Here is a 12818-nt window from a genome sequence, read left to right as displayed (position 1 = left end):
GACAATCACTTTTATACTAAGAGGACGGGCCATGACTAAAACTAAACTTTATAGGTGGTCGAAAACCCTTTTTCTAAACCAGGTCCGGCATGTACTACCGAGGATAAGCGGTGCAGATAATGGATGGATGGATGGGGGTTTAGTGACAACATGTCATTTTGAACCGCAGGACACAGGGTGCATACACAAAATGAGGACGACAGGGGGACTAATATATGAAACGTCCTTCCCTTCTGTTCCTTTGGAAGAGATTAATAATCATCTAACAGGTTTGACAAAGACCTCAACGGACATGCAAAAACTAATAATAACTTATGTTTATTCAATTGTAATTGGTCAAATTTGTTTCAAAAACCCATTTGTAGACTAATTTCCCTTCATGGAATTAGAAGAATGTGCACATCCATGACATTGGTGCAGGTTAAACCTTGAACAACTAAGTTAGGTCCTCCAGAGAGACGTGAAAAGAAGGTAAAAGAATCATTATTTTTGAGGAAGCTAAATATGTCCAGCTCTTGTTTTTGGGCATTTTCGTACAAGCTTGAATCTGTGACAGCCCCTGCTGCTTCCGTGGGTCCGTCTTGACCGTCCGTTCCAGCACTCAAGAAGACGGGACTGTCCGTCAAAGGCTTCAAGTCTTTTAGCTGCAGACCCACTCTCATAGCCAGCTCGTGATTGCGACCGCCACGACCTTTACCCGTCAGCTCCACAACAGGCTCGCCTCCCGCTAAGATGCACGCGGCGCCTCGTCCCTGTAAACGGGCCTGCTCCAAGCTCTGCATGACCCGACAAAGTTCCCCGGTATCAATTCCAACTTCTGGTCCCAGCTGGAGCATCTCAGAGGCGATCTCAGATAAATCTTCCTGGCACGAGCAGGCGAACCGCGCAAGAAGGCCGTAAAGACAGGACACCGACCGAACGTCGCCGCACACTCCCGGGGACAGCACGATTGGGTGAAAACCAAGCTCAAGAGCCCGGTGGCCCGCATGCTTTAAGGCAACGCTGTTGGAGCCAATCACGGTGTTGAGAACGTGCCCAGCTTTATCTGTTTCAACTTCTTGACTCGGACCAAGTTTACTCAGCACTTCCGTGACTGAAAAAGGGACAGAATCCAGCAAGCAGTACCGCTGAAGGACCGCCAGCACTTCTTCACGACAGATTGGACTTTGAACAGTGGGGCCGCTCGCTATCAGGTCTAGTGGATCACCGATCACATCTGACAGTATCAAGGCCACCACCTGTATAGAATAGTGTACAATAATTTTTTAAATTGTTAAAGCAACACACTGTTGTCTTATCAGACCTTTTAAGTCATCTATTTAAAGCCAGGGTGCGTCTTTTAAGGTATCCTTAAAAAAGTTCAAAGTAGAAAATTTTCTCTATTAAATATTTAACTTTGAACTTTTTTAAGGACACATCAAACAATGAACCCTACCTTTAAAATGTAAATCTTGTTTGTATTAAGAATACAAATGATTCTTTTTTATATAAACAATGAGGAACTACAGTGCAACAATCAGCATGTATTTACACTTTTGTGTTTTTTAAGCCCAAAAGAGGCAGGAATATGCTTTAGTGTAAATCAGTGGTTATTTTGGTGAATAACTTTGCTGTAATTTGGTATTTTTAAAATATTTTGGTTTCTTTTTCAAGTTTTATTCTATTTGTATTTTGTATTTACACAAAAATAGCAAATGTTATCGAATTCTATTTTTTTAAAGAAAATAATCATTAATATCATTTTTTTCTGTTATATTTCATATTTTTTTGCAGCAGCACAATCTTAAATAGCTTCACCAAAGAAGTAATGAAATATTTTCTCAGATTATTATATGAAAAGAAAATAAGTAGCAATCTACTGCCACCTTCTCATGTGGATGACTGTTAAAGATACTCTGCTGATCCCTGGAAGAAAACAAAGATACTGAATAATGGCGTGCTTTTTTGCAAAAATAAAATTGGGCAATTTCGTGTTACAAAATAGTGCGCCCCGGCTCACAAGTTGAAAAATACTATTTCAATTGACAAATTACAATCTGTAAAAAACTTTCTCAAGTAAAATAAATTACCTGAGAAGGGTGAGCGCACCGCGCAAGTCCGCCGCCCTTTAAAACGGAGAAGGCGCGGCGCACCGTGTTTAGCTCCTGAATGGTTGCACCGGCGGCTGCAAGTTTGCGGGTGAGGTCGAGTTTTTCCTGCAGCGTTATTGGTGATCTGGGTGCAGGTAGCAATGCGGAGCCTCCGCCTATTTATCCACAGCCGTTTAGGTAAGAGAAAGGAACGAAAGAGAAATAATTGAGATCCTTGACGTGCGGGGGGGTTCGTGTCTGGTGAGGCAAGTCAGATTTACAAATTGATGAACACATCATATTCATCAATTGATTTTCGAAGCAAGAAAGCAATATATAAACTCTAACATAGAAAAACATCAAGTCTGCAGTCTAATGGCTGCAACTGTTGAACAAAAGCATCCATAGATAGGTAATCCTCCATTATGAATAAAAAGTCCATGCACCGAGAAACGACTGGAATGGTTTGACTTGCTATTAACTTGCCAATACTATTCTTAATTTGATTGTCTGTGGCTGAGATGTGCACCAAATAAGAATTTTTGGTCTCACAAGTACCTTCTGAAATCAGGCGAGAGGATTGGATGCCTCGCTCTGCATCGACAGGCACCCAGCACAGTAATACATTCCCTCCTGCTCCTTCTGAATAAAAGCACTGTTAAGTAATCCTTCACGATGAAAAAAGACCATGCAACAAGAAAGAAAAACACTCAATAGTTTCACTTGCTGTCAGCTTACTAATATTATCACTAATTCTATTGTTTGGGATTGGGGTGTGCGCCCAATCGTAATCTTTGGTATCACTATCGCCCTCTGCCATGAGGTAAGAGAAATACCTGCCTCACTCTGCGTCTGCAGAAACTCAGCACAGTAATACATTCAATATTAATTGTATTAAAATTCACAACAAAAAGCTATACATTTTGCAAATTTGAAAAATAAAATCCCAAAATTGTGACGTTAAAAGATAAAGAACATAAACGCTAAATAATAAAACGACTAAATATTTTTTAATTGTATGTTTATGATGGGGCGGCACGGCGGCTCAGTTGTAAGCACAGTTCTAAGGTCATAGGATCAAATTCAGCTACCAGCCTTCCTGTGCGGAGTTAGCATGTTCTGCCCGTGCCTGCGTGGGTTTCCTCCGGGCACTCCGGTTTCCTCCAAATTTCCAAAAACATGCACGTTAGGTTAATTGGCCGGTCCAAATGATCCCTAAGCAGTGCAATTAATGGCAACCAGTTCAGGATGTCCCCTGCCCGAAGATAGCTGGGATGTGCTCCAGCACCCCAGCGACCCTACTGAGGATAAGCGGAGCAGATACTAGATGGATGGATGGATATTTATGATGACAGGTGAGGCACAGCTTCATGTGCCTCCCCTGACTACAAGTCATGAACATAAATCTTAAAAAAGAATGCTTCAAAAAAAAAAAAAAAGATGTGAGAGCATAAAATTGAACAAAATGAACTTATTTGCTTAAAAATGTACAGTATTGAATGTTGCTTGCAACCAAGCACAGCCAAAGACTAACAAAACGGGATAAAAAACTTAAAACTATAATATCTAAAGAATTAGCACACCTGAAATGAGCACGAGAAGCAGGTCTTTTTCCGTTAGTGCACTTGCGAGTTGAGCGATGCGTTCTGCTGCCTTCTGGGCATCTGCATCAGGTAGGTTGTGTTGAGCACCCTCCATGACTTCAATACGGCTTCCATCCTTCAAGAGCAGGTGGCTACAGTGACAAAAGGCATTAGTCTGAGCCATGACAGTTTCCACAGTGTGAATAATGTCAGGTGAGACAAGGAATCAACATTTTATTTTATGGCCATTTGATGAAGTAACCCCTTGTTTTGAGGTATAACAAATTTACTTCCAACCACTAAGGGGCACTACACAGTCATTTCACTATATACGAGGACCTCTAGACCAGGGGTGTCAAACTCATTTTAACCCGGGGGCCACACAAAAGACTAAACATTCGCTCGGGGGCCGGACTAGTAGATTAAAGAGAATGAAAAAGAGAGAGGGTGGGACAAACAAAGAGAGAAAGGGAGAAAGAAAGAGAGAGAGAAGAGAAAGAGAAGGAAAGATAATGTGAGAAACAAAAGAGATAAAAAGAACTAGTGAGAGAGGGGGAGGTAAAGAGAAAGAAAGAAATACACAGAGAATTAGAAAGCGAGAAGGAGAGAAAAGAGAAGGAGAGAAAAAGAGAAGGGTAAAGAGGAAGAAAGAGAGAAGAGAGGGAGAGAAAAGGAAAAGGGAAGAGAGAGAATAATAAGGTAAAAAGACACAGAGAAAGACAAAAAGGAACAAAGAAAGAGAAAAAGAGAGAGAGAGAAAGTGAAAGGGAGAGATGGAGAATGAGAGAAAACAGAGGAAGAGAGAGAGAGAGAGAGAAAGAGAGAGAGAGAGAGGGGTAAATACAAGTACAGTGTTTGTGAGAGGCAGCTGGCTTTGGCCACATCAAGTGGACATATTTCAACATGCAGCTTGTTTTTCTCTTGTGCTTCCCTCAGCATTGTCTCGCGGGCCGGATTAGTGGGCCTGATCAGGCCCGCGGGCCGCCTGTTTGACACCCCTGCTCTAGACACAAGAAATGTAATATACCCAATTTATTTGGAACAGAAATCTTCCTCGACATACGAGGTAAAATTCAAGTTTCGAGAATTTCCGGAGGCTACGCTAGTGAGTAAATGAATGGATAAAAATACTGTACTTTTTTTACAAATCACTTCTGTACTGTCAAATTATAATTTCAAAAGTGAAAATATATTTATACATAAATATGTAGTTGTTGTTTATTAATATATTGATATTTTGATTTGAGGACACTACGATTTTACTTCAAACGGCACTCCTTTGCTATCATGTGGATATTATAGAAAACTGCATTTAATTTCTCTGAGCCAACAACACAAAATGTTGAAAAAGCCAAATTGGACCAAAAAGAAAAATGACTGAGCTGCAAAACATTAAAAGCCTTGAATAGGCCTTATAAGGAAGGAAACACACTGTGTCTATGTGTATTAGTTGTAAAATATTAAGAATGTCTCCAGTTTGTGTTGCTATAGAAACTATATATTTTTCCACTATCAAAAATTTTCTAAAAAGCGCCAGGGAGCCACAAGGTAGTGCCAAAGAGCCTCCGGAGCAAGTTTAGCGGGTTAAAAGACTATCTTTGTTGGCGATAGAAAGCATCCTCCTTAGCCTTTTGGTGCAATTTTCAGTCCAGAGAGTTTTGTATCATAATGGCTTTTAGAAAAACTTGAAATTGAAAAAGATTTGCGTGAATGTAATGCAGGTTCGTTAAGCTGTTTAAGTATGCGTACAAACTCAGACCGCAACGTCATTGACGCACAGGCAGACACAGGCAGAAAAAAGAGCGGAGCGACAGTTTAACCAATTAAAATGCAGAGCACAATGTCTATGAATATCTGCAAAGAAGCAAAATGGCGATAAATAAATCAATAAGGGATTACTGTGATTGCACAATAATTGCTTATTTTCAACCTTAATTCATCAATAAATAATTTTTCCCATTTTGTTCCTCTTGCTTACTGTTTGCCATGTTGCCGTAAGGTCTGTTGAATGCCGTGCGGCACACTAATGACGCCTCTCATCAAATGCCCTCCCAGAATCCTCTCCGCTTCGGTGGCCATGCCGAGCACCGCTTTGCCAAATCCAACCAAATGCACGTTGTTTCTCAGCGTGAACTTGCGCCCGCCGCTGCCTCCGACCACTACGGAGTCGCCTTGCCGGTCCAAACTTTTCCGAACGGCCATATCTGGCTGCACCGCTTCCACCGCGGCCGCAAACACTTCTCGCGCCCGAGAGTCCAGTGTCATTTTTCTCCTCCCAAGGTGAGACAGACATAGCTGAGGCCGGATTAAGGAGAGTACATGTGCCATAGATGTCTTGAAGATATCGTCTGAGGGCGGGGCGAAAAAATGTTTGGATTAGGTGCTGCAACATTTAATCGATTAAAATCGATGATTGAAAGCGTTGGCAACACGGTTAAATCAATGGAAATAAAAACGTCACGACATTCTGCAGACAGGGAACCTGATGTGCTTACCTTTGGCGCAGACGGCGTTGGGCGAGATATGGGAGGGAGTGCTCGCACTTTTTGCATAGCTCCACCCATCCCTCCCACTCACCCAATCAAATAACTTTAAGTTCTCTTCCGGTGTTTTGGCGTATTTACAGTTTGTTCTGTGGATTCATCATAAGGTATCTGAACACTGAAAACAGATTATATAGTGAGCTTTTATATAAAGGATCTTTTAGCGTTGTACAGCCAAAACGACATTTATTTTTTTTTTTGTGTGTTTGAGACACCTTGACTGTAGTAAAAAACGTGCACTATATATCCTGCGAAGTACTGCGCTGTGATTCAGCTTTGGTTTGGCTTTGCGTGTATCTGAACAGGATCACTGGCTCAAGCTTTGAACGAGATGGAAAATATTTGCATGAAATCAAATTTGTCTCTGAGCCACAGGTATTCATAGAAAGAGCCATATATGGCTCACAAGCCATAGGTTCCTGACCCCTGCGGTATACTTTAATTATGATTTCAATGACAGTTCGACAAAAGAGGTTCAGTAAAATAGGTTGCGAGAGCAAAGTGATAGAAAACAAGTGACAGGAGCCTGAATTCAAATGATTTGGTGGAGTTATGAAGTTATTATTTTTTATACCGGTATATATGACTTGATGATTAGTTCCCAACTAGAATATGCTAAATATTATACGTTGCATACCATTACAAAAAACTAGGGATGTTCAAACACCACATTTTTTAAATACTTTTCTCAAATTGTCACTGATACAAATACCACCTACCAACAAAATGAAAGAAATACAGTACATTTCAAGAGATACATTTAAAACCCAACAGAAACATATTTCTTGAACGCCACTAAAACAGCTGGTATTGGTACTGGCTCTCATCATAAATAAAGACAATTTAAAGAAGTGTTTCTCAACGGTTGGTCGGTATTCAAAAGTGGATCGCGGACCAGTTTTCAGTGGGTCATAGCTTTTGCAATGGCAAAATAATGCTAAGAAGAAGAAAAAATGGATGGTCAATTAAACAGTAGATGGCCCTAATTCCCTGCCCGATCTCTTCTTCCCATTCAGTTAAATGTCTCCTTCCCAATTGTGTTTGAGAGGGACCACATCTCATTTTATTGTGATTTTGTTTATTTTATTTTTTTTTCTACCCATAATAACGTGTCCCGTGAAAGTGTGATTAAGTGAAGGAGAAGTTAAAAACAGTGCCAATAACGATCAGGACGACGAAGGAAAAAACTGCGAAATACAAATATGTTATACAAGTGTCTGCCATTTACTCATTGCTTTGGTTCAGTTCAGTAGATGGTTTAAAATGTTATATTTTGGCCTTTTTTTTTTTTACAGTATATTGATCTTTATTATTTACACAATTAAGTAATTATAGTGTATAATTATATTTTTTTATATTTAGACTACAAACTTCTTTTAGTATTTGGCTGTTTTAAAGCAGGTATGGGAGGCCGCTTCTATGCGATGTAGGCTTACAGTAGACCTATATGTGAGTATATACAGTACTTGAAGTTGTTTTGGTTTTGCTGGTCATTTTGTTTTTGGGAAGAAAAAAATGGTGAATATATTGTATCCATACTTTGAACAGCACAATCGTTTCATTTGATGAATTTGTTAAGTGGATCTTTTAAAAAATATATATATTTGGCATGCAGCTTGAGATTATGGTACTCAATTCAGACCAGTGGAGTACTACTGAGGAAAGTTACAGTGTGTATTATTTGTCCACTAGATATCGCTTTAATGTGTAGTGCAAGTGTAGTGCTGAAAAGCACAAGGAAGAATACAAACTCTTGAGACTCAAAGTGACAAAAACACACACTTTTACCTCTCATTTCTTGCTCAGCCTTTTTGAGGATTTTGGGTACTTTGCTCCCCCACGTGATTACCAGTAGCAGGAAAAGCCCCCTGATCTGACTCCTCTGCATTGACTAGGAGGCGCTAAATTCGACTTTTCTCAAAGTCAAACAACCACTACCTAGTGTATTACTGTCAGTTCCCTACACAAACCTACACAAAAGCATATATACTTGATCCTCTGTGAGAATTACCCAAATACTGCCATTGCAGCAGTATTAATACTTTTCATTTTTATTCTGGGACTTTTTTGTACAGCCTTTCGGTGGTCATTTCGCACACACAATTAAATATTTATGACGCATAAATGGTTTCATAAACCTTACCAATCTTGTTTTTTTTCCATGAATTCTTGTTTTACCACGAAAAGCTAAATAACACACACCGTCCCACTAGGAAACATAAATAATTATGCGTAAAAAACAATCATCCAGAAAACACTATCCATCCATTATCTGCACAGCTTATCCTCAGTAGGGTCACGGGGGTGCTGGAGCCTGAACTGGTTGGCAGCCAGTCGCAAGGCACACAGAGACAGACAACTCACTCGCTCATTCACACCTAGGGACAATTTGGATTGATTGCCCAATTAACCTGACATGCATGTTTTGGGAATATGGGAGGAAACCGGAGTGCCCGGAGGAAACCCACGCAGGTACGGGGAGAATATGCAAACTCCACACAAGGAGGCTGCAGCAGCTAGACTTGAACCCTGAACCTCTGCGCTGTGGGGCTGCGCGCTTATCAAATTGCTTTTGTGAGTCAAGAGAAACATAGCAAAGCATTTTATTAAAGATGTACAGGCTTTGTAACAATGATGTGCTTTCGCAAAACAAAGTCAAATAAAACATCTGTTGTACTCATTGATAGTGTTATGACATCACTGAAGACATTCACTCAAAAGTTATCCAACAATATAAATATATATATATATATATATATATATATATATATATATATATATATATATATACATATAATTCGTTTGGATCATAAGCAAAAATACGTAAACTATCATATAAACTTCTATGTTTTAAAATACTTGCAGGTTGATAAATTAGCATTTATTTTACATAACATGAGCTTCAAAGGGAGTTGACATAATTTTCGGTCACCCTGCTACTACGAGTACCTGAAAAAACTCAAAAAGGCTGTGCAAGAAAATCAAAAGAATGATCATGGTGTGTTTTGGTCACTTTCAGTCTCTGTAATTTATCCTCTTCATTTGGATTTTTGGCACTTGTTTTTGGTTCCACTGCACCAAATAATAGACAATGTCCCGTTAAAGTTACATACATTAATAAAACTAGTCGTACATCCTGACTACTGAGCAGAAATTCCTCCAAGGCGCTCACCTAAATCAACTCTGCCCGGATTTGTTGAAATGAGATGTCTTTGATGGTTTTTTTTTCTCATAGCCACTTTTGTTCATTCCTGGTTTGGAAAGATTAACTTGACAGTGGTTCAAATGATCAAAGCAGGATATAAAAACAGTGTCAATTTCATTTCAAATCAGCCAAGATTGAATGTCTTTAAAAAAGATTACCGCCAGAGTTTTAACGAGTGAGAGGTCTGTTGAAATATTTTAAAAAGCAGTGTACACATATCATCAAATTGAGAATTTTGATCATTTTTGCGTCAAATTTTGAAGGTGTCTTAAAGGGATGTCTCAAAGTGTGTATTGTTTGACCACTAAATGTCGCTGTATTTTGTAGAGCGATCAAAAGCGAGAGCTACAAAGCGCGATAAGCATCCAGTTCTTGTTCATGTTTTCTTTTTAAAGAATTACCCTTTTTACCACTAGGAGACAATATGGAATACACACTGTCCCTTTAAGGTATCAGTCTTCACGATTTTGGCCGATACAAGTATAGCCTGCCCTCTAGTGGCCGTTTTACATGTATATTGCGATTTATTGATTTTGCTTAATACTTGTATGTATCTGCTCTCAGCATGGCTGAAAAGTTACAAGTTGCGTCTTGGGGTCAGTGTTGGTATGAAAAAACTTGGTATTAAACATATATCAATATAATCATCTTTAACAGTAAAATTTATCTTTTATTAGAATCTTGTTCATGCTCATTTGATTTAAAAGCATATTCAGAATGGGCAGAGCTAAAGATAGGATTTTACCTGATAACATGATAGTTTTACTCATTTTACCAATTTTTTCTCAATTTTCCAATTTGATTTTTTGCAGTATAAATGGAAATAAGTCTTTTTTTTTTGTTAATTGTCAGATTTTAAAAAAACAATTCATATTTGTTTTCTTTGGGGTTCCAATATTCTCGGTTATGTGATGTCAAATAAATGCAGAATCGTCAACCAATGAGTATTTTTCTAAATGTATGTTCATGTTGCTCATATGTTTTTGCTTTTTATTTATATGAATATATATTTTTTAATAACAACGTTTTTTTGACACTAAAATGTGATAAATAATACACAATGTCTCTATAAAGTTGACTGATAATAAATATGTTGTAGTATACTTGGTTATTAATTCATCAGCTTTGGAAAAATGTGGTTCATCAATAGTGAGTGTTGTACTTGTCCAGGATCTACAAAAGCAAATCCTCATGTGTGCGGATTTTGATATCATATTAAAGGGACAGTGTGTACTCTTTAGTGCATCATAGTGGAAACGAGAACATTAATAAAAAAACAATATTGATTTGAATAGCAAGCAAAAATACATCAACTATCATCCAAACATTTTTAGAATATTCGTACGTTCGTTGAGAAATTTGTATTAATTTCATATAACAGGAGGCTCCGCTAGAGGGATCTGAACACCATCTTGCTGCTAAGTGTAGCCCCAAAACCAAAAATCTTGTAAAATATTTGGAAAGGTAATTAAAGAAAAATAGTGCGGTTAGAGTCTCAGCAGTTTCTTTTTTGTGCTATGTAGCACTCGTTTTCACTTGCACTACATAGAACAGCAACATTTAGGGGTTAAACACTATATTGTGTCCCTTTAATGTAAAAAAAAAACCTTATTTTAATCATCCATCCTTTTTTTCGAATCGCTTGGCCTGACTAGGTCATTTTTTTCTTTACTTTACTGCCTCCCACAGGTTAGATTTGTTACTAAATTTTGGTGGGCACGAATTGGCTGCAGGTAGTGCTGAAGCACATGCTCCTCTGCAAAGTTTTCTATTTCAAAAAGTTATAACAATATGCATCATTTTGAAATATACTAGCGACAGGGAAAAGCAATACATAATATATTTTCACAGATATGTAATATAAGAAATTGAATCAAGAATTGGAATTATTAAAAAGCCGTAAAAATTACAAGGGACACAATCCACAGGATCAGTATTAGGTCAGGTTAGATTTTTTTTTCATTTGGAAAAAAAAAACTGTATTGGACGGGGGAAAAACAGTATTGAACCATCTCGAAACTTACGTTTTTGCTTTCTTGCAACGGTAACAGTTATTTATTGAAAAACTCATTATTAGAAAAAAAGAAGCAGACGTGAGGAAGCAACCAAGTATAGAAGCAGCCGACAAAACAAGTACAAAAAGCTCAAGAGAAGCAAAGGAGAAATAGATCAAAGACCAATGCTCGGAGTTATAAGAGTAACTCAACAAGAACAACTCAGATAAATATTTTCAGATTGTAATATACCTCACACAAGCAAAGCAGGCAAAAGTCAGCATCATTCAAGATGAAGCAGAAAATATGTGAGGTTCCAGCCCGCCAACCCCAGCCACTAATGGCCTAATTGGGCATCAAATACTGTAGTATTTAAGGGCAAGAGTAACAGACACTCATTGTCAGATCAATGAATGTTAAGCCCACTAGAAATGTGCTCAAAAAAGCCCTCAACATCTATCTGCTTTTTAATAAGACTGTAATTATTCCAGCCTTGCTGTCTTATGAGCTTTGATTTGTTAAAGGTTTTTCCATTCCCCTCCTTGGGGGCGTCCTTTGTTGCTTCCTTCTCCCCATTGACAACTGTAAAATCCTCTCTGCGCATCATTACAGAATAGCTTGAAAGAGGAAAAGGAGATCATGAAAAGATGGACAGAGTACTGCTCCAAACTCTAATACCCAACACAGGGAGACCCTGAGGTCCCTACAAATTCCGGCCTAGAGGAAAGTGATGACTTCCCTATCCCCCGAGAAGAAGTAGAGGCAGCAATTAACTTGCTGAAAAACAGAAAGTCTCGATCCCGTCAGGACTCATGCGAAATAGTGGTGAATGACTAGAAACATCTTGATAAGGATTTGGCAAACAGGACAGTGACCATCAGCATGGACAAAAGTAATTATGCTGACAAAGAAAAAAACTACAGCTATAATAATAATAATGCATGCTCCAACTACTGACTCATCATCAGTAGGTCTTACTGACAGACTGAAAACACAAGCTGAAAACATCCTAGCCAAACAACAGGCCGGTTTCAGGGAGGGAAGGAGCACCACCGAACAAATTCTTAATCCGCGCATCCCATGCGAGAAATTTTGATAACACCGGGTAAGCCTCTATCACGTCTTTGTGGATTTCAAGAAGGTTTTTGACAGATTATGGCAAGCTGCCCTGTGGGCCACCATGTGGAAGTACAACATGGGCCAGGAACTAGTTCATACCATTGAACAGCTTTCCGCCAAGAGTGTGGTACTGATCAATGGTACCATTAATGCGTGGTTTGAAACCACAGAGTGTGAGACAAGTTCGCATTCTCTCTCCAACTTTTTTGACATCTTCCTGGAAAAGATAATGACTGAAGCCCTGGACCAAAATCACGGTACATTTAGCATTGGGGGACATAACGTCACTAACCTCCGTTTTGCTA

At 38.8% G+C, this 12818-nt stretch overlaps 1 protein-coding gene across 1 annotated transcript; it reads right to left on the bottom strand.

The window, feature by feature from the left end:
• Positions 1-280: 280 nt before the first annotated feature.
• On the bottom strand, positions 281-6313 carry LOC148364606 (glycerate kinase-like). Its single transcript, XM_088337227.1, has 5 exons — positions 6148-6313; positions 5631-6000; positions 3653-3804; positions 2070-2245; positions 281-1238 (listed from the first exon to the last, which is right to left on the bottom strand). The coding sequence occupies exons 2-5, from the start codon at positions 5978-5980 to the stop codon at positions 378-380; spliced, it is 1539 nt and encodes a 512-aa protein (XP_088193353.1). The 5' UTR covers positions 5981-6000; positions 6148-6313; the 3' UTR covers positions 281-377.
• Positions 6314-12818: the final 6505 nt, after the last annotated feature.

The sequence above is a fragment of the Urocampus carinirostris genome, chromosome 6 (assembly GCF_059441175.1).
Source record: "Urocampus carinirostris isolate Australia breed hairy pipefish chromosome 6, RoL_Ucar_1.0, whole genome shotgun sequence".
In the NCBI taxonomy this organism is placed as follows: domain Eukaryota; kingdom Metazoa; phylum Chordata; class Actinopteri; order Syngnathiformes; family Syngnathidae; genus Urocampus; species Urocampus carinirostris.
This window is presented reverse-complemented; position numbering and strand designations above follow the sequence as displayed.